The 23,264-nt window shown below is 42.8% G+C and overlaps 1 protein-coding gene across 1 annotated transcript in view; it reads right to left on the bottom strand.

The window, feature by feature from the left end:
• Positions 1 to 23,264, bottom strand: part of LOC104966298 (MAGUK p55 subfamily member 7-like) — a 71,882-nt gene that overhangs the window by 6,800 nt on the left and 41,818 nt on the right. Inside the window, exon 3 of the mRNA XM_010795485.1 lies at positions 10,664 to 10,782. Coding sequence (XP_010793787.1) covers positions 10,664 to 10,782 — 119 coding nt within the window. The remainder of the gene's footprint in view (positions 1 to 10,663; positions 10,783 to 23,264) is intronic.

Genomic DNA, 23,264 nt, shown 5'->3' with positions numbered 1-23,264 from the left:
CCGCACCATGTTCTACTCGCTCACACTCACAGTAGATCTAAACTGCAACCAATCACACACACACACACACACACACACACACACACACACACACACACACCAGAGTGCTTCTAAGTATGTCAACTCGCCTAGCCACTGTACAAACAATCCAGTTTTCCACCGTGCATTTGATATGCCCCAGCGGCCTGAGGATTCCAAATCATTTCAACAGTCTGGTTAAATTGGCTAAACATTTCCTTATCAGCCTGAGCGCTGCAACTGCACAATGTTGAGAGACAAAGATGTGTCTCTGGAGAATCACTAAAATGGAAAAGTAGGCCCGACCCTTATGTTAACGTTTACTCATTTACACACACAAAAACATTTTTAAAAACTGAAACGTGGAGCGGAGATGGAATTATTTCTACACGCGGGAAGATGCTTGTGCTCCAGCCTACGTGCACAGAAAAAACACTACAGCAATTGAATTTGTCATTAGAGAGCAGCTGTGCAGGAATGTGTTGACAGGCTACAGGCTGCTGTCAGGTCCCATCAGAGAACATTGACTATCCTCCCAACAGCCAATCATGAGTCTCTCCTCAGCCCAGCAAGGTGAAGGGGAGCTAGGCCACGGGTCTGACTGATAGCTGGGCCCCGGTCCTGGAGCCTGCAGCTAGATGGCTCACACAGCATTCCAGCACAATGGTGGAACAGAAGGCCCTTTGGCTGGGGAGAGAGTGAAGAAGAAGCCCCTGGGCCAACTCCTTTGTAAGGGCCAAATTCACACATGTGGGAGCATACGCACACAGAAGGAGCTGTGTGACAGAGAATCGATTTGTAGAACAGAAAGAGACATGAGAAGCAGTTTGTTTGCCGTCACTTTGCGAGCAGCTACAGATGCTGTGTGCAATTAAAACATCTGTTTAAGAACTGACATCGTCGCTACACAAACGTGTTTTGACTACACTACAGTAGAAGCTCTGTGTAAACTTTAAAATGACACAATCACAGCATCTGTTATTTCTAATGGCATTCCCACTGGAAACGTTTTTCTTTCTTCTTTGAGCAAAAAGGTGCAGATACGGTAACTTGAATCTTTCTTGTTGTCATTGATATCCACCACTATGATCTCAATCACGACACAATAGCTTGTGTTAGCATTCAAAAGGGAGTTTTCTGGTGAGAAAAATGCAGGAGCAAGTGTGTGTCAAATGTCTTTGCACACGTACGCCCCTCATGGTTCGTGAAAACTCCAGCTCAACTGTTTGGCCTTTAACAAGAACAGCCCTTTCAGCTTGACTTATCCACACACTCTCACGTGATAAATCATGACCTGTTAGGACTGTGTCTCAGCCAACAGAGCAGCCATGTTTCAAGGTCAGCTGAGAGGTTCAAATCCCTGTGTAAAGCCCACATTACTCGGCTATAAAACATGGTGCATTAGGCGCGTTGTGGACGTAATCTGCTGAAGGCCTGAGGGAGGCAGATGGTTAGTCGGCTGTAGAGCGCTGAAAGCTGCAACTGGAAGGGAAGTTAGACAAACGTTGTTGGAAATAGCAGGCAATACATTGGCTTCATAAGAGGTGCAGGTACATATACATGAGTAGAGATAAAGCAAGGGACAGATATACAGAAAAAAGAGGGGAATGCAGCACTTATAAGCCTGAGTAGACTCCACTGTTTAAGAGGTACTGGGTTAAACTGCTGTCAGTGTGTTCCATGTTTTATGGCATCACATTTAAGATGGACACTCTCGGGCATTTCCTGGACATTTTCATCCTCATCTGTTTAATTTCACATAACCGCGTCATATTTGAACAATTACTCTGTAATGTTCATAAAGTCCCAACAACTCCACCCTTTGCTCTGACTCCTCCGTCTGCAAAAGAAGGCTGTAAAAAGCCAGGCAGGCAGCTCCGGTTACTTCATCTGTCCTGATCAACTTTGTAAGAAAACAGATGAAATAAACGTGAGGTTGCCAGTGTCTTTAGCCCTCCAGCATACCGCAGTCCTAGTGACATCTGCTTAGGTAGTTGTTGCTCCACCACCTCGACTTACTTAGTTACTGTGGAATTTCTTCCCTGCTTGGTGAGCAAATGCAAGATTGAAATGCTTTTATTTACAGTTCAGGACACTTTCCAAGTGCCTGTCCATGACGCAGTAATGCATTTAAAAGTCATTACCCCAATTTTTTGCAAACGTTCTCTGTCCCTTTGGTGAGGCAGCAATGCCAAGTGGCCTGGCCCAACACAAAAAAAACGTGAGAGACAGTGTTGTACAGCCAAAGAGGCTTTAGCACAAACCAGAGTTTGATTCCTGGACACATACCCGAATCAAATACTGGGCTTATGAAGCTTCTCAGATGAAAAATGTATTGCATGCTGCTTCTATGTAAAATAAGGCAGTGGAGACAGGATCCAAATGCTTACAAATCAGGGAGGAAAGCTCCCTGAAGAAGGAGCTGAGAAAAGATGAATGAATGTGCACCTTCACTGAAGCTTAAGAAAAAAATGCTACAAAAGGAGCAGTGTGAGTGCTGTCTCCACAGAGGCCTCAGACTAAGTTGTGTTTGCTTCCAGGAATACCCTGCAGGCTTAAAATACACACAGCAACAACTTTTAAAAGAAAAAAACCGACACTGGTAAGAATTGATATGAAAGAATTCCAACAAGGATGGACTTGAAAACAAACATAGCATCCATCTTCATCATCTTTGGACAGGGGCTCTAACCCCTGCTAAGGATCACTGTTAAGGTAAAGGATCCGAAACCCTTAGTATTAAAACTCAGCAATTGGCTCTCAACATATACTGTAGGTATCAATAAAGCCGGGTTAAAAAGCTACCTTACAAACATCAACTCAGACACAATACAGCAACCGATGTCTGGCACAGAAGGAGGGTGACAGCGTGCAAAAGTGCAAAGGTTTGATAGATGGAGAAAGGAGAAAGAGAGGTCTGGAGATCACAGCGCTGTATAGTGTTTCTGTTTTCAAGTTCTGCAAAGAGGCTCAAGGCTTCTGGTTAATCTCCACTGCCCAGAACACTTCAGGTCGGACCAGTTAGGGTTGACAATCTTTCTTCCACTCCTGTTTCTATATCAACCCACCATAGAGGATCTAATATCAGGCCCTCATTGATCCACCAGGGTCCGATCTCCTGGTCAGATCCAGAACACCTTGTCAAGGCACCGTGGCATGGTACAGTAGATCAAGTTAAGGAGACAGGAAGGGGGAATTACAGGCAGACGTGCAGGGTTGCAGCTGGAATAGCTGTGAAATGATATGTTTACTCAAGGGAAAAAGAGAAAAATATATATATTTTCTTCTGTTACGGTAGGTTAGCTTACAAAGAACTGGCTTAACCCCCTGGTATGAGGGCATCAGATCCTGGATATTGTGCTGTTGTTTATGAATAAATCCTGCAGATGACAGTACCATTCACCATCAGCCTGTTAAGGGTGCAACCAACAATTTCACCCTTACAAAAAAGTAATTAAAACCAGTGTTGTCAAGAAGCAGATAAAGAAAACCACAGCATCTACCGGTAGTTAATATTGCCATTAGCAACTAAGCTCACACAGAAGGGTGGCACATATGTTATGCATGCACCTCCCAGAATATCTCCTCTCAGACAATGTTGTATGGTGGTTGATCAACAAAAATGTAGATTTGTATTTAGATGGATAAACCACACACCAGTAATTAGGAAGGTATGCCAAGGCTTTCAGCATTTTCTTCAGTCAATGTCAATTTCTACATGGCAAGAGTTTAAGATCTTATCAGTATGCACCCCCTTCCACATAAATGTGATTAACTTTTTTTATTTGAAAATTATTCTAATTCTGAAATGGGTACCTGGGAGAGCATTGAAGGTCTTGAGGACACTTGTGGCGCATTTCCACCGCAGGCCTCGCTCGGTTTGGTTAGGCCTCATTAGGCCCGGCTCACTTTAATGCTGCGCTTCCATTACAGTTTAGGAGCTGGGGCAGTAACTATAGTAACGCAGTGTAGGCGGAGCCGTGACATCATCTTCAATGAGCACCCGTGAGCACCCCAGAAAAAACAACATCAGCCGTTAGCTGTTTGCACTCAAGCTCCTCATATCTATTCAGAAACTAGACAAAAGTTAAACAAGTACAAACCACTGACTGTCTGTGTCATGGCGAATACAGTCGCTGGTTTATGTCTGTATAGGCCGTTGTGAGTGTGGACGGTCGGAGCATATAGCCTATAGCCTATTGCGTTAGCTTAGCCGATCTCCATTTAGACAACAAATCTAATCAAGTTTTATTTATATAGCACATTTTCAAACTATTTTTGGTCGAGCCAAAGTGCTGTATAATAAAAATACCCTACAGTAGAGACACTTTACAGCAAATACAACAGCACAGATTTTGCAGAATATCAGTATGAGAAAACAACACCCTCTGTCCTTAAACCCTCACATCGTACAATGAAAAACCTCCGGAGAAAAACCCACAGTTTAAAGGGGAAATGGGAGAAACCTCAGGGAGAGCAACAGAGGAGGGGTCCCTCTCCCAGGACGGACAGACGTGCAATAGATGCCGTGTGTAAATCGAAGAGATAATACATTTTACAGCGTAGGTAGACCAAATGTTTGGAAATGCATGTGTCTATAATAAGAAGATCACGCATTTTAAAAGGTTTTTCGCCTGCCGTCTGTCTGCAGACTTGTCAAAGCATTGATTCATGGTTTTTACTAACCGGTATCAGTATGTTGTTACTTCGGCATCATTTTTTAAACGTGTATTACAATTAAATCAAGGTCAAATATGTTCATTTTGTTGTAGTTGTAGCCCCCTTGACAGCGATTCTCTCTCTAGTTTAGCAAACTCAGCCCGACTCAGCCCTGTTTGTTGGCCTCGATAGAACCACGATTTAGTCGGGCCAGAAAAAAGGTGAAAAAGTAGCCCCGGGCCAAAACTAGGCCAAGTGGAAGCGCAACCAAAAACGGGCCCCGCACGGCTCGGCACGCTTAAAGCGAGCTACCCGCTGCAGTGGAAACGCGCCATTGGTCATTGACTGATCAATGGGCAAATGTCCTCACATTATTGAGCAGAAAATCTACCTTTCCTTTACCAAGACCCCATACAGAGCAGTTTTGGCGAATAAGCTTGCCTCTCATTTGTTGTGGAAAAAGCCTGGAGAGTGTGACAGGTAATTAAGAGCTAGCAGTGGACACAGAGGACGAGACAGAGAGAGACCAAGGCAGCTGGCCAAAAGTCATGACAGCCACATCACTTAGATAGAGGATACATTTCCTCCTGGAGCTCTTGGAAAAGGAGCAGAGAGGCCCCAGACACACCTCCATAGACGCTCTGTATGTTTTGAGGCCAGTACAGTGCAGGACACAGTCATACTTGTCTACATACGACGACCGCCTTGAGACACAGCTGAAATTCCAACTTTTACAAAAACATCACCAAGTGAAGTGGCATCGATCAATTTAGAGACTCATTCATGTGAAGTATAGCAGCTATTCGTTCAGGAAAAGTATTCTGAATATGTAAGGGCGTAAAGCCAGGACAAATGCATCTGACTTACTAAATCAGATTGATTTGGGTTCTTTTCAGGCAGTCAAATCAATATATAAAATTGTGAAGACTATATTTAAAAGCTCCAGGTGAGCCTTTTGTGTTTGCAGGCAGCTCTCAGGCCATATGGGAGTGATAAATACACTATATGGCACTATGAACCTAATTTTCCATATTCTGCGTATTGCTCGTATTCTCCATGTCCTATTAAGATTGGCTTCGTATCGACTAAACCTTCTGGTTTCACTTTGAGTCCTTTTTATTCCTTAGACATACGGAATCGGGTTCAACCAAAGTGACCTGGAATAATGGTTGTGGTATCCCTCCAGAGATTCTCCTTGATTACCAATATGGACATTTGACTGATAGAATGGGGGCTAGTGTATCTTTAGACCCCCTCTCATTTTCACTTTCCCCCCATTGCTCCAGACATGGTTCAATTGAATGATTTGAACGTTTTATTCAGCAGTCAAACGGCCATACTGCAATCTGTCTGCTGCACTAAGAAGCTTGCTCCCTCTTTACCTCTGTCCCTATCACAACCTTCCCTTTGGCTTCATCCTTCGTCTATTCGTCTAGCTCTTCTGGCTCAACTCAAAGGACCTTGTTTGTGGAGATTAAGAATGATCTTTTGACTTAATGCTGTATTCGACTTTTAAACTCCTAGAAAAATATTTAGAAGGTAGCCTTAGCGCAGAGTAAAACATTGCAAGGGAGGGGAGGTTTTCAAACTGTAAATAACCACCTGGCTTGTGTCAGAAAGAAGATTTTTCTAGCAACAAATTGCAGAGTTCTTAAGTTTGCAATCACTACCATACCGAATAAGAATAGAAGAATGTACACATAGATGTATGAACATGAATATAATTTTATTATTAAGGATAGAAGCTCGCTTTTCGAAAGCCGCCTGAAGGTATTTACTCAACTCCTCACGAGGGTTCCTGTTCCCCCAGAATAATAAATAGAGACCTCAGAGTGCAGAGGAGGTGAGGACCACAGACAGTACGAGTGGATCTCTGAGGTGGTATAGGTTTACAGGCTTAGACTTGAACCAGAGACAATTAGCCAGTTTTTTTTTCTTCTGAGTAAAGGGTGTGAGGCTTAAAGGACTCGGGGTGAGAGGTTTAGGACAATTTTCTTTTTGTGATCTTCATGGTTAATGCCTGGAAAGGGGCAAGTCATGTTTTGAGTAGAAAGGTTAAGATAACTGCCCAAAGAGCAAGTCTATGGTTGCTGTCAAGGACAACAGTGGACGGACATTACAGAGTGAGTCATACAACTTGGAAGGCTACCTGGAGCGCGATCCAGTTATTCATGGGATACCAAGTCTGGTACTCAAGGAATACAGTCCAGTTTGTCTGAAAATGAGCTAATTTACCATAAATAGCTGAAACTTTCCATCTGGGTACAAGCGTTAGCTGCAGCACCTTTACATGTCGTTAAAGGCCCGTAGCACTGAAGAACAAACTGGCAAGCCCACATCAATGTTGCTGTGTTACAATGTGGCAAGTGCCAAGCCTATTAGCAACTAACAGAAGCTGAATTTAAGGGAAAACTGACTGACCACAAAATGAGGGATCTTGAGGCCTGGCTAAAGGCCTGCTGACAGAAACTTGGTCTTTAAGGAGAGCCCCACCTGAGGCAGGTGGAAATTGAATATTGTATTATATTTCCTGTGGCTTTTTGTTGAGCTGGAACTTGGCAGTGGAACAGTGAGTGTGGTGGAATTTAGAGAAAGCACACTTGAGTAACTCCCTTTAATTGAAAAGAGGGGAACTGTCTGCGTCGTTTTAGCCATGCTAGCTATACGCGCCAGCACTCGCATTACATGTCAGCACTGATGGCGCACCGGTCTGCAAAATGAGGCGAACTTGGGAGCCGGGACCCGCTGAAAGATGATATTAGAAAATATTTGTTTCGTCTTTGTGACATAATAGGATTAGGAGGGACATGAGAGGCTCTCCCAACTATCTGATGAGGACAGGTGAGGAGAGACAAAAAGAACCTAAGTCTGATTAAGGTCTTCATGTAGGTCTTCTTCTTTCTTGTCTCTCTTTCCATCTTTGACACCTCTTCCTCTGGTACTTCTCTGTCCCTCCAGACAGACTGACCAGTAACCGATGCTTCATAATTACCCAGGTGAGGCTTGAGCGTTTCCATATGAGAGACCTGGGTTGCCGGGCCTGTCAGATTAACATGATGTGTGTGTTTTCTCTCTGCTGTTTAGCCATTCCCAAAGTATCCCCTTCACAGCCTTGTGGAATATAAGGTGGAACCTGTAGAGATTTGGTGGTGGGGCTTAAGAGGAAGGGGACAATTAAGGTTTTTATTAATGGTGTGCCACTGACGTTAGCCATGTTCACCTGAATGTTGGGTCTGAGTGCTGGTCTTAGCTGTAAGGCGAGATGGTTGTTCTGTTCTTCTGTGTGTGTTTCAAAGTCAGCCTGTCTCTCTGTTTGGCTCACTAGCTGACAGGCTGGCTCACATCTCAGTACCAAGTAGAAAGCAGAGGAAACACATAGTTCTGCTTGTCTGGAGCGGGGCACTTTCCACTTATGCCTCCACGTTAACGATAAGAGACGCTAAAAGCAGCTCGGTTTCTCTCCATTGAATAAAAAGGAAGAATACGAAAATAGGTTCGAAAACGGGCTCATTGTGGTGAGAAAATGTGGTTCTTTGATGCTATAATGACTCATCATTTTGTGGCTGCGGTAGCCAGATAACTGTATAATATTCACAGCTACAGTAACAAAAGTGAATTGGGTGAATTAACTGCATTAACTTATAACTACGGAACCGTAATGAGATGGCGCCCAATGTGAGAAACGTTCAGTGTCCCTCTACCGCATGAACAAAGTTGTATTCAGATTTCAGGACAGCATACAGGGAGTTGGTTTTACCATTAAACTGTTCTTTCATCCACACACTCACTAGCACACACTTACACCTGATATTTCAGCTTTTAACCCTAAAAATGCTCAATTTGTTGGGCTTCCTAAGGCCGTTCAAACAAACAAAAAAGAAAAGGATGGAATAGGGACAACTGCTTCCAAGATCCAACAGTAACTACTTCTACCTGGCTAATTTGTCCTGCTCCACCGGAGACTTCTAAGGGGATCCTAGGGCCCATGGGTTATCTAATCCCTCTGGTCTTGGGTTTCCTCCACATATTCAGTATCTAAGAATCCAATTCTCATCAATTCTTCCTTTATCTAATAGCGTTTCGTTTTTTGTCTCCATCTTCACTTTGGCTGCAACAATGTACATTTCCCCTCTGTTGGACGAATAAAGGTATTCTGATTCTGAATTATTCTCAATGGACAGCAGAGCAGATGTGCAGCCTATAACCTTTTTCCAAAAATATTTCAAAAAGCCATTTGTGCATAGCTTTCAACACATCAGGTAAAGAGCCTGTCATGTACTTTTGCTTCAACAGCACTAACACGTTCTCCCCTTTATGTTCCTCTTGAAAGTTTACCTAGGTATAATCAGGAGTGGTTAGAGGGCTAGGTAAATTGGGCACTCCACCCTTATGCCTGGCTAAATATCCCAGAAACATAATGCCACCTTCATTAGCATGATTCTATCTGCCCCACACTAAGCAGTGTTTTCTTTGGGGCCGGCCAGAATGAGAGCCTGAACATGCGCAGGCCCTGCCCATCATTATCCATGTTCAAGAGGCCTTATTCTTTGGCCATCCATAACAATCCAGGCATCAAATAAAATCCTTCTGGTTTCCTAAAGTCCTGACATCAGGGTTTTGCTCCAGAGTCTGAGGTATTCCATAATTCGGGCACTTTTACACGCTCACATTTGCGCATAACAACCTTGGATCCTGAACAAACATGCTTACACAGAAAGGATTTCTTAAAAAGGGAGGGGATGAAAATTATTTCAATTTTTCTCTCTCAATCGTCTCTGTGACATAATGATTCTGGCTGGAGAGAAAGGGAGACCACCAAAGAGGGAAATATATCAAGCCAGCATATGAAAATAGAGTTGGGCATTCTTTTAAAATGGAGACCATTAACAAGGGGATACCGTTAGCTGTAGCTCTAACAATGAGTGTTTTCTATGTAAATTGACAGCAAAGCATTACATCAGTGAACTAGAGAAACAGATCTGAAGCAGTGGTTTGAATAGTGACTGACAAACAAGCTGGTTTAGAGTACAAAAGCCCTCCTGTTCCTTTTTACAGTAGAAGGAGAAGGAGAAAGAGATTGGCTGCCGATTGCAGAGAAACCCCAAGTGAAGATGGGACTGGGGCAGACAGACAGAATGTGTTACATTCATTACTTCGGCCTGTCTGCCAGCGTACTGTATAAAGATATCAAGTGTGCTCATCTTCTCCCTAAACGCTGCAGCTATCTAGTTTTACAGTTTCATCGGACCACAGGCCAATTCACGCTGGCAGAGAAAGAGTTAGAAGATCTGGGTGGGTAGACTGTTGGAATGACAATAAACGAAGTAATGTATGAATGAGACCGCACGGAAAGAGTTTGAATAAAGCCAAATTGAGTATTTTTAAACGTGTGTTTTTATGTGAATAGGAGAGGTCGGCTCAAGGCCGGGGGTCGCAGGAGATGGAGTTTGGATTCTGTCCCACCCCGCGAGAGGAAGGATGTGACTGTAAAGGTGGGTAACAGAGACAGAGTTACATTTCATGGGGTTCCAGATCCTGTGTCAAGACATATATCGTCTGTCTAGCCTGAGACTCTAACAACCCCCCTACCATTTCATATTTTTTGATGTATTACTATGATTTGAAAAAGACACATTTTGTCTGCTTATCTGAATCCACCTCATTTTTGCATTTTTTTTTGCATTCTGCAGTGAAGGGAACTTCTGTCTGTTGAGTAAGAATTTCCAGATATAATTATTTTAAATAAATTGCACATGATAAGAGAAATCTCATACATTGAATTAAAGGATGTGAATTCAACTACATTGTAGTTAAAGGACACATGATGTGCAATAATGTTCTACACTATGATGGATATGAATTTCCCTTTTGACAACTTCAGTGTTCTAGCATTAGCAACCTGGCTATTAAAACTGAAACATATCTTAACTGAATCACTAAGCAAACACATAACTCCAAAAAAAAGGTTGGAGTTTTTTTGTTTTACCTTGATCAGCGAGTGCAGGCTGCGCTCCCCAAACATGTCCTGGAGGAAGGCGTTGTCCTCAGGACGGCTGACATGGGGCTGCAGCTGAGAGGGCAGAGCAGCAAGCAGCTCGTACAGACCTGCAGACGGGGAAGAGGAAACAGAGTCAGAATGTGGTAAAGGAACATAGTGTGCAGAATGACAGATACATAGACAGACAAGACAACACATGCAATTGTAAGAATTCACCTTAATAGGTTTTTTTTTGTCACACACATACACCTCAGTGTTTTCTATGGGTGGTCTGCCCAGAAATACAGACAAAACACGTCGTTCTCCTGGTCACTGGAAGTAAAATGGAAACGCAGAGGCAATATAGCATTTCCCCTCGAGCCTCTGCTTCCCACCATTGTCCCAGCCTTTCCTGTTGTTTCAGGAACACTGCCGTCTCCAATCAGAAACAACTCCACAAACTCCTCGTTACGCATCTAAAAAGTCCACCTATTGATTAGTTGAAAGGTTCAATGCTAATTTTTTATTTTTTTATTATATCAATAAAACACATATCTTTCAAGGCTTTCAAGCAACGCATCCTTATTGCCTGCAAACAATCAAGTTGTGTTTGCTAAAGAGACGTTCAGGCTGAAATCTAAGTGGCTGTTGTGCACATTTAAAAGGAAAATAATTAAAATGTTCTTAAATAACGTTTTGCACTGAATTTGGAGGATAGTGAATTAAGCAGATGTGGCCGGTCTCTTTCCCAGCCAGTTGATGTCATGAGCTCAGAAGGACAGTGGACATTTGCATTTATGCAGGCCTATGTCATCAAGTCATCACCATAGCAAGGTTTGTTGTTGACAGTGAGAGAAACAGGGTGCATTGGTCCCCGTAGTTGAATGTGAATTATATCAAAACAAAACCTTCTGAAATCTGTCAGCTCTATTGGGGTTTACTGACCTGGCATATAAAAGAAATTGCTATTTCAAATTCAATTTATACACAGCCAAACTGGGGAGCTGATGGTTTCAAGATTAAGCAGAAGGGAGTTGAAGCACTCAGCAGAGAGAGAGGGAGAGCACAAAACCAGCGAGTGAGTGGGGTGTGTTCCAAACACAACAGAGTCCTGGAGCAAAACTGATGGAGAGAAGTAGCAGATACTTGTTTGTTGCTCCGTTCTGGTCTTCAGGGTGGCTGTGATCCACTAAGCCAGGGGATACGTTAAAGGTCAGGCCCGTACCGAGTGCAGTCAGGCTGGCTTATATGCATCAAAGACCCCTTTATAAATGCACCAGAAAAGGCCCCCCAAGATTCAAACACAACCACACGGTGCTTAAACGTCTTTGAACTACTACTGATCATGTGAAGGAACTCTAAACACGTTCACGGCGGAGCCATCGAAACGTCAAAACAAACTTGAGCGGCTTGGCTACCTCTCTGAGAACGTCTCTCATCAGAGGACAGAGTGAAGGAGAGGAAGGAGGGAGGGAAAAAGGCACCACAGACGCAACTGGAGTAATTCGTAGCTGAAAATGATTGATTGAAAACAATGGTTGACGTCGTTGGCTGAATGAATGACTGGCTGACTGAACTGGCGGACGTTCCGACTGGGTTAGAGAAAGTGTGTGCTGGCAGCTCAGACCCCTTGGCGGGAGAGCCACGGCTGACTATTTTAGCTCATGTCAAATGCCCCTTCTTGCCGGGCAGTCAGATAGATGGAGTGTCATCTGCCACTCTCAACCTTCTGCTTTCCATTTGGAGGTGATTTGGGGTTGAAGTGATCTTTGAGTAAACGCACAGGATACATCAAGATCATATCCTGCCCTGTTCTCCAGCTCGCAACACCGATTCCGTGCAGTGTTGGCGCCTCATACTTCACTGCTCCAACAGCAGCTCTGTGGTTAAGAAAGAAGGAGAGGAAAAGCCACTGAACAAGAGAGAAGGTTTACGCACAACACATGTGCACTTGTCATTACTTAGCCCCCCGTGGTTTTACTCAATCTGGGTGTGTGATATCTGCCTTGGTATGTGATCATCCGACGCCTGGTTCTGGGGTCCTCATCACCAGAAACTTTGTAGCTAACGCAAGCCCTGCCTGAGGGCAGCTGGCTCCCTCAAATCATTTACAACTTGGAACTCCCAACAGAACATCTCACATAATATATATAAAAAAAGATTTAAAGAGACATGGGATGAGGTGAGGGGTTTAGGAAAGGCGGTGAGAGTGGGGGGAAGAGATATGGTAATGTCATTACTATTGGCAGCGCTGAGATACCAGTAGGAGTGGATGAACGGAGCGATGGATGGAAGGCGAGAGTGAGAGTCCCTAAGCGTGATTCTCCCCAGGTGCAAAGTCTCCTGTCTACACTCTCACTTATTCAATTCTTTATTTCTTCTGACAACAATAGCTTCCTATTTACGCTGGAAAAACCTAAACAGGCTGTGTGTTGTGCGCCAATAGCACATTATGGGAAACGCATCAACTCCATGAGTTTATCAGGAATAATTACATAATGGGGAAAAAAGAGAAAGCTACCAATGTGCTCGCCTCCTGAGGTCACTATGTCAGGCCGAACCCAGTGAACCAAAGGTGACTCAGTTTCAAACAACAACAGAAAGAACTGTAGAGAAGCCAAGAGCTAAACAAGGACTCTGCAAAGCTGAAATTAAATGTAAGAATGTATGGGCGGATAAGCGAGCAAGAGACATGTAGGCAGAAAGAGAGAGAGAAAGGAAATGAGCCAACGTGCAACCACAGTGGTGGTAAAATCTCATGCATGTGGACACTATAAAATGTGGAAAGAGAACTAAATCCAGGGCCAGATGTATGGACACATGTATGGTTCTGTAACATCAGAAACTGAGTCCAGCACAGACAGTGAGAGACAAAATGAGAGCGGGGGAAAGAAAAAGAAGAAAGGGAACATGATTGCGCCAACCCTTCACCACTAAAGGTTTGACCGATTCTTGCAGGGCTGGTCTGGATTCATTTGATTTGTTTTGGCCGGACTATTCTGGATCCTTGCGTGCTTCAGGTGGCAATGTCTTGAGGACCACTGTTCTGTTGTGGCTAGCCCAACCCAGTGATCCTGAAGACCGGCATGATGTTGCACAGGGTGGCCGAAACAGTCTGCAGAGAAATTGGAGAGGCCAGAGCCTTCGAAGCTTCCGGTACAGAGGAAGTGACCACTCTACTGTAACTGCCAAACAGCACTTCCCCTCTCACGCCCACAGCGGTTACAGAAAATAACAGTGTTTTGCTCAGATTCCTTTTATGTAAAACTACAACAAAAAGATCCCAGACAATGAAATGCATTAAACATGATATGAGTCAAATTGCTAGTCTCATAGGTCAACAACCTTGGAGGGTTTTTAGAGCAGTGCAAGACGAGGAAATTACAGGGATTCATCTAGCATCACAGAGTGTTAATTATGGCCCTGTAACTTTGCCAATGTTTACTCAAATGCTACGATATGCAACATGTTCTGGGAGACAAACGTATATGTGTGTCCATAACATTACATGTTGGACTGCACAGCACGAATACTCAGGGACCCCACTCTCAGCTTGTAACTGGAATAAAGACAGAAAGACAAACTGTCTGTCTGCCTGGTGAAAATGAACTTTTTAGAATACAGGAAATGAACGTTGGGTTTCGATTCAATTTCTTTCCCCTGCACTTTCTCCCGTGTGCCGAATGAGTTATTGACCTCCCTCATATATCTTTCAGGAACATATATAGAGGCACAATAGTTGTGAGGATCACCAGACTGTGGGAGGAAGAGAATTGTGACAACTTGTGGGGGCTTTCTTAGAAGGACAATATTTCAAACATGGCATTGTGAACGTGCAAGGGGCCATTTGCAGACAGGGGTGGCGGTAAGAGAAGCAGCTGCAGACTTTGAAGCCTAATCCACTCAAGTCTTGATTTACCTCCTTATTCTCCGTCCTAGAGAGGAGGAAAGGCTGCCTAAAGCTTAGAGAAGGCAGACAGAGAGCAGAGAGGGCAACTAATTAAAGAAAAAGGAACAAAATATCTGGGACACACTGAAGAAGACATAAAGACACAAAAGGCAAAGAAACAGCATAGAAGAACTGGGGCTGATCCCTCTCTGCAACAGCAAGAAATAACTATGGCGATGATGACTCTTGCACTAATGTAAACACATTTTGGTCCAATGGGAGAAACTCTAGACGGACAGTGGGTGGGAAGATGGATTTAACCCGAGTGGAATGCCAAACAAAAGGAGAAGTGTTTAGGGGCCCTTGTTCACAGCCAACACTGAGCTGATATGTCATCAGCCCAAGGCCCCCAAAGAGCTTCTGTTCTGTCCTGAGGACCACCAGCGCCTGACGCCTTTCAACTAAAGTACAATGTAGGAGAATGGAATATCAGAGGGGACATTGGTTATGTGGATTAAGTAAAAACCAGACGTAAAATTATTTAGTATTAAAAGATGAATTAGCTGAGCAGACGCTGTGATCTTTTAACATCACTTACAATGAGTTCAGCAGTGTTCTTATAGGACATTACTGCAGTGGACAGAGGAAGAGCGTGGTGAGCTATTTTATGAACGTAACAGCGGGAATCTGTGCTAAAGCCCACAAGCGTCTCATTGCCAGCTCTAAAGACCAAAACACATTAAAAAAAGATCAGGGGACAGTGACCATCTTCAATGATATTTCAGAATCACGGTCTTATTCGTTTTGAAGGGGGTAAAAAAAAAAAAGATTGTGTGGCTTTTGCAAGATGTTAGTTGGGGCTCCGAGGCATGGAAAAATGACTTCAGCAAGTACAGTGGGCCGGTCCAGGTGCAATCAACCGTCCCTCCGATCATATATCGACTGTTTCACCACCGCAGACTGAACTCTGGATGTGTGTCATTTCAGGGCCTATAAAGAACCCGTGGCCCTTGCTGAGATCATGCCTCGTTCAGGAGGGGGGGGGGAGGAAAAGGAATCCAAGTTACAAGACCTTATCAAAGATGTATTTCAAAGCCATGGAAGGCCAAGTTTTTCGAAAGGCATTTATTTGATTTCATCTTACTTTCAACATGCCATTGAATATCACGTTGTAAGTGCCTCGCCCATACACTGCTCCATTCTTCGTCACACCTTTAGACTTCAAAGGGCTGTCAGCACATTGAAAACAGAGCTCAGGACAAAAGTACAAGCCTAATCAACATAATTGAATGCATATAGTCTACGGGATCCGCCAGCAGTGTTTTGAGCTACAACGGTTTTACCAATCACACTGCGAACAAGTGAGGTTTGAGTGGAAGCACCTGCAACCCGGCTGGAGTAAAGTCACTTTTAGAAAACTCCGTCTCTTGTCCAGGTCTGAGTAGTTAAACTTGCCTTCGACCCCACTTCCCCGAAAGCTCGCAAGTGATATATAACGTAAAGAAAGATATAGAGGCAAACAAATTCAACACGGAGGAAAGACAAACAATTAGGAATACCTGGGCAAAGAGAACGATGATGACAGAGATACTATCGAGGATGAAGACAGATATATGAGATGTCGAGGGTGGAGAATAGAGCAGAGTTCCAGTGTAGTGTTTGTTGGAATACCAGGATGGAAGGTACTAAAGTCTGCGGGAAAGTCCGGGTTTGGCAGTGGCCATCCAGAACTTCTTTTTTTTCCAAAATAGAGATGAAAGGCCGTTGTTTGGCCGAGCTCATGTCAGCTAAGCTTAAATGTGCTCTTACATGGTGGACAAAACACAGAAGCCACAACAAGTTAGCCGCCTCCAAATGACCTGCCACCTCCGCTTATTGTGGCAATAGAGCAGCAGCAGACTCTCTGGCAGAGGCCTGCATGTTCTGTCCAAAGCCGTGGCCAGCTACTTACTTCAAGCAAGTCTTCCAGGGATATCAGAGGCAGATTTGCCAAGACCAGCAGAAAGGCTTCATTTTGATCACATATTAATAATGGCACTCTACAATTTACACTCTAAATCTTTCCTTTTCTCACTCTCATGAGCTATAACTCAAAAGCCCGATGCTTGATTGTCAAACAGAGAACATGGTCTGTAAAGCTGTTTACAGGTTCTTTCTAATGAAAGTGAGCATGTCCTGCCAGCCAATGACCGATTTAGTAGCCTGTGTGCTTTGGATGGGAACAGCGGAGGATGTCATCCTACCTCAACAAATAGAGAAAGAATTCTTCGAATTCAAACAAATAAAAGTCATCATTCCTCACTCTCAGTCGCACTCACTTGATTTCTTTCTTTTACATCTGTTTCCTTTGACTGAGTTTTTTTATTTTTTTGCTAAAATTATGTGGAAATTTTAGTTCTGATGTAACTGGAAACAGGGATCTCTTCCAGTGGCAACAAATCCTTGTGTTTCGGTGCTGTATCACTGCGGCACAGAGCCGGCTGCGGGCCAAGGACCACGACAAATGGCTGGAAGCTCCCAGAGGAACGTCATCCACCCAACATAGGCAAAGTCCTCCAGACCTCCCCTATGTCTCCCACCATTTGGGGCCAGATGATGCTCTTGATTTCAATATCACGATGGAAAGAAAATCTGTTAACCTTGACAGAGGCCATATTCTTATCATATCACTCATACCTTTCTGGATTTGTGTTTCTATGTAAGCATTTGCTCTACATAGGCATATGTGGATGCCATAATGCAGAGAAGTTACAAAGAGCTTCTCCATAGAAATGTCTGCATCTCATTACTCAGTATCATTATAGAGCCATCAGCTTTTCCAACAGCGGGTGTTCAAGATTGCAGAGAAGAGGATGGCTGGAATCGCTCATCTATCGCTCCTGCACAAACATGCACACATGCAGCCAGCAAGTTATTAGTGTATCTGGTAAAAGCGTTGTCCCTTCGCAAGATTTCCATGTGTAGTCTTTCATGCGAGTGTCGCCCACCTCCTCCGCAGCTGTGCATGGTTGAATCCCCCTTATCTTTAAATGCTGTGCAGGGGCCATAAACCTTGATAGAACACGCAGGTACGGCTTGGAATAACACAGTTAACTTTAATAAGGTTAATAAAAGGGCATCGGGTCTTTAGAAGTGCCTGCTCCAGAGTGTGTGCGCGAGGATTAGAGTTGGTTACGGGTTTATGGTTTAAGGGGCACCATGCAGTGACTGTTATGGCACATGGGGGGCTCGTCAGCCAACAGTTCACTCAGCTGCGGTATTGGGCAGGCCAGTCAGTCAAAACCAACTGATTTGAAACCACAACCAATTAGCCAATGTTCGTCTAGTTCACTAAATCAGGTAGAAGAAACAATGCCGGGAGCCAAAGTTTAATATATCCAATTCAATTATTAACTTAAATAATAATAAGTTCTTGAGAGTTCATACAAATAAATTAAGGCTTTCTTTGAAAATAACTACACATTTTTTCTATTAGATTTTTAAGCCTGTTACAAATTCTTGATAGTTCTGATAATAACTATTGAATGATTTATTTTTCTAAACAAGTTTCATAAACATCTCTGACCATAAGGATCTGTTTTTTCAATCGACTATCTACCGACATAGATGTTTTATAGCTGAAAGAAAAATCTTGTTAGTTTTCTCTGAGTATCGAACTATGCACTGTTTGTAAATGAACTCAAACACATTTAATTTCTAGACTCCGAATGTTTGTTTTGTATCGGCTTATACCACTTAATCTGCAATATCTAAACGTCGATCTTTCTGCAAGCACTACTGGAAATACTACTATGTTTGTGTTAACACTGGGGTTGTCACTTTTCATTTGAAATGTAAACTTGTGTTTGGATCAGGGAAAAATAAATGTAATTAGTATTGTTAATGCTACAGTACAAGCACAACAGTACGCACAACAGTACACACAACAGTTGATGTGCTCCCCTAGCAGGTTCACAAGTCAAACTTTAAACTGGTCTTTAATCTTAACCTATGCACGTCCAAAACCCTAACCCTAACCCATCAGTAAACTAAGCTTATAAAAGATGAAAAATTAAAGATGGGATAATCACAGCACTGAAGCATCTGATAAGAAGTTTGTGGAACTACTTTGTGTTGTACAATGTTAGAAGGACACATTTTAAACAAAGATACAGACTTGCTTACTTTACTCAACACTCATTCTCAGGACCTTGCCAGAAACTTGCACAACAGGCCATCACCAACATGACAGCAAGATTTACATGAAAGGATATGCCACCCATTGGTACTGTTACGGGGAAGTGTTTTGGGATGATGAAGGACCCGGATCTACGATATAAAATTCAGAATTGAAAGTGTTATGTGTTAGTTCTAATAAGTTCCCATTTCACTTCTTGAAAAAGTGAGCAAGCAAGCATCTCAAACAAGTGAAACTGGAGATTGCGAGGTTTGGTCCCCTGCTTTCCAAAAGAGATTTAAGTCTAGCTTTTCTTTCTGATGTCTTAGCCTCTAAATCTCCAATGTCCCCCCGTTCTAACTCTCCCCCACAAACGAGCCATCTACCACAAAACTGCAATCGCATAACTGCAGAAGCAGGGAGGAAATGGGGCTACAAGGAGCAAACACCCACTCTCACTGCAGGAGGCTCGCTGACCTCTGAATGGCATAAACCAGATGTTGTAACGTCTGATGGAAGAGAAGTGACGTTAGGAGCAATCGAGAAAGCTCCTCATCTGCGGACAGCGAACTGCCATTACTGCGCAACCCTCATTAAAAAAAGGGGCGAGTTAATACCGACGTGAATCCAAGTATAAAGAGAAATGTTTAAACACATGTGGAACAGCAGAGGACGGTCAATTCAATTGTCGTTGGAAAGACAATGTTGAAATTCACCTTTCCTATATTCTAGATTACTATTATCGTGTCTCTGTAAAAAGTGTTTCAGGTACGTTTATCACAATGGCAATTCAAAGTGCTTTACATAAGCATTATTATATCTTTAAGTGGCCTGGGTCAAATCAGAGGTAAACAGAAATGTTTTGGCCGTAAATCCAATCCAATCCAACTTTATTTATATAGCACTTTAAAAACTTTGAGACCAAAGTGCTGTACAGTGAGATAAGCTCACAAAACATAAATCAGGGTTTGGGAAGAATTCAGGTATTCTGGAAGTTTTTTTATCATGAAGATGATATTTAAATTTGACATCCTGTGATGCTATAGGGGTCGATAGAGGTTTTTCATAAAGCCACAATACAAATGAAGCACATGTGACACCCACATGGTGTAAAACAAAAAGAGAAAGAACTCTAGAAAGGTATCCTCGCAGCTAATGGAGCTCAGTAGGGAGATGAATGTTGTGTAGCAGACAGAGGAGTGGGCTGGATTTGTCTGTCTGTAGATCCCAGAGTGGGAGCTGAGATAAACTGAGAGGATTCGAGCCAAGCCGTGCGGAGGCGTAACGGTTATCTGTCCCTGACTGAACGCACAACAAAAGTCCATCACGGCCAAACAGCAGGAGAAACGACTAAACAGCAGCTGTCTGGAGGAGAGCAGCTGCATAGCTTTTTGGAATGGGGTTACACTGTGCTCAGGTTAATATGAGCACAGTTTAGCCTCCACGTCTATGTGGCGCAAGCTTCCAATCATCAGCCCCTCTGAAGTGTTTGCATAATTAAAAGCTCATTTTGTGTCTTTTCTTGGCTGCCTTGTTACAGTGGGAATTAATATGAGTATTAGATCCTAAGAGCGGCAGCCAACAAAATGTCACATAACAGCGTCCAAAGCGTGGGGCAGGGTTTTCTGGAAGAATGGAGAGGTACAAAAATTCAAACATCTTGAGCAAGGCGAGCATCATTAAATAAAGCCCTGTGATTAACCTGCTTCCAAAGAATTATGAAAAAAAAGTCACACAGTCAAATGAGTTCAGAGTAACCCAATCACCAGAACATTTTCTTAAACACTCCCCATGGTAGTATTGAGCAATTTTTCCAATATTTTATAGCTTTTTTTAAGTAGATTTTTATCACTTTTTGGTGACATTTTATGAAAATCTAATTCACATGGAGGCAAGTTGTTTATCTGGGCTTAGACGGAGAGAAAGTAAAGAGAGGGAGAGAGAAAGAGATGGTGTTGTCTTACATGCGCCCTCCATTTGTCTACCCACGTATTTGCTCTCCAAACACTCCGATAATGAGCATTTTAATAAGAGCCACACACACACACACACACACACACACACACACACACACACACACACACACACACACACACACACACACACACACACACACACACACACACACACACACACACACACACATCCAAATCTGGGGATGAAAAAGGAGAGCTGCTTCTAAAGAATAGTTAAATTAATGATAATATTTTCCCCCATTATGTTAAAAGCCCCAGCACAGTACTTCATCTTCTGTCCTTGCGTGTGCGTGTGCGTGCGTGCGTGTGTGTGTGTGTGTGGGGGGGGGGGGNNTTGAGGGGTCTGCAGATGGCAGGGCTGCTAATGAAAAGAAGGTAAGGTCCTGGCAAGACCCCGAAATGTCTCTGTAATTATTGGCAGCCTCCGCAATGTGGAGGCGGTGTTGTTAGCCTCTGTGGATTTATGCTCGTCTGCAGAGGTGTTGCTACCTACACGCCAAATCCCCAGAACGCTGCAGAGGGTCCCGCTGCAGCTGATGAGGACGCCCTCTGAACTGAGACTACACGTCAGCAAGTGCAAAACGGTTCCGTTAAATTACAGAATTTAGACATGATTACTAACAGTCATAATAACAAATGTAAATATTAGATTTGTTTTTTAAGAACAGGACTGTTTTCTAACACAGTGACTTTTGGTAAAATCAATGTTTAGTGATATAAAGAGTGTTTCTTATGCAACATGTCTGGGATTTCTATTTACTAAGGATGATAACATATTTTAAGGAAGGATACTATGTTGTGTGGGGAAGAGGTTGCTGTTGTCCTTCTGAGCTTAAGTTATTCACTCAATAATGTTAAATATAAATAAGATGCTGTTGTTTGCTAGCTGGGGAATACAATTCGACCTAAAATTAATAAAAAGATCGTTTTTTTCGATTTACGATTTTGTTGGAGTGGAATGTTTTTCCAACAGATACCTGGTGACATGAACTTTTAAACATTCTTGGTCTTGGAAACCGCAGAGAGAATAGATACGTGTTATTATTTATGATCCTGGAGGAATTCGGGATGAAGTCAGGATTGCTTTTAGACATCACAAGGTTTTTGAGATATTTTCCTGTAGAATCTGAGATCATTCTGGAACCTGGTTCAGGTCAGGTAAACCCCTTTTTTCCTAATGCAGATAACATGATTAACTGCCCTCATTGTGTGTTTATGTATTTATTATTGTGTGGAATATTAATAAAGATACAGTACATTTTATAGTTAGCTGCTCAACATGGCTAATAATCATGGTTTGTTGACTTAGTTTACGGAAATGGGTCGTTTTCCCACTACTACTAAATTCCTCTTTAAATTACATGTATTTAGGGCGGGCTTAATAAAGTATCTGATCCTACTTTTTATTTCTGAAACTGTCACATTTACTACTATTTGTTTTTATTTACTGCTTCAACATTATTCTTAAAGTATAATAAAGAATAGATAGGACAATGTTTCGGATCAAATATGTTATTTTAAATATGTTGTACTAGCAGAAGAGGGCACAATTAAAAAATAAAACTTCTGAAAAGTGTTTCCCCAAGCTTGTAAAACCAGGAAAATACCACTTTTATGAAGTATTCAGTATAGATTGAGACAATGATACAGTAATACAGGAATAATTCCTTCACATGTTTTTTAAATTGTACTTTTCTATTTACAGTGTTAAAAGTCTCCATCTGTCAAGAACAGATGTAGTGGAAGGTTTATGTCTTGCATTTCTTAATATGTCCCATTTTCCAACATGCTAGTAACACTTTATCTCTTTAAAAAAGCGGCATTGTTATGGTTCCAAAAGATATACAGAGTTCTGTGTAAATGCTGGTAGAGTGCCAGGCAGTGCCAATGCCAGCTGTGAGTATGTGTGACATCACCAGGCCTGGAGATCAGTGATCTAACGTTCATCAATAATCTTCATCATGTTTCACCTGCGCACAAAACTTCACAGGACCATCACGGGGGAATCAGAGGAGACGGAGCAGAGGAGTCTTTACGTGTTTTATTTGGAAACCTGAGCCCTTGCCGGTAATTGCCACAAAATGACTCTAATCGTAATTGGCGGTCTGGCTTTCTACTTTGTCTGCGCACATTTCCAGGATGACGGGGGCTACGGTAACTCTGTTAAAAGTCTGGACGCAGAGACCCACACACTCTTTATCCATCAGAGCGGGACATAATGTCTGTCCTCCTTTTGTCCTTTTGTTATCATGCTCTCGTCGGGTCTTCTGCGTGCGTGCGTGCGTGCGTGCTAGCGTGCGTGCGTGATGATGTAGCCGGCCATTAATCCAGACTGAGAAGAGGATAGTGCTCCTGAGGGGAGAGAGGTGGTGATTTCTGGCAGCTGTCTCGGCGTTGACAAGCTTGACGTGTTCTCCTTATTTTGACATGACGCCATCACACACACACTTACAAACAGAAAAACATACAGAGAGATGGAGTGTATATTTGGATATTATTTGTTGCTGTTAAAACTGTAAATATGCATGATGTGATTATTTGCCATGGTGCGTTTTTCATTTGGAAGGGAACAAAATAAGTGAAAATGGA

This window comes from Notothenia coriiceps, unplaced genomic scaffold (assembly GCF_000735185.1).
Source record: "Notothenia coriiceps isolate Sejong01 unplaced genomic scaffold, NC01 NC01_scaffold00037246, whole genome shotgun sequence".
In the NCBI taxonomy this organism is placed as follows: domain Eukaryota; kingdom Metazoa; phylum Chordata; class Actinopteri; order Perciformes; family Nototheniidae; genus Notothenia; species Notothenia coriiceps.
This window is presented reverse-complemented; position numbering and strand designations above follow the sequence as displayed.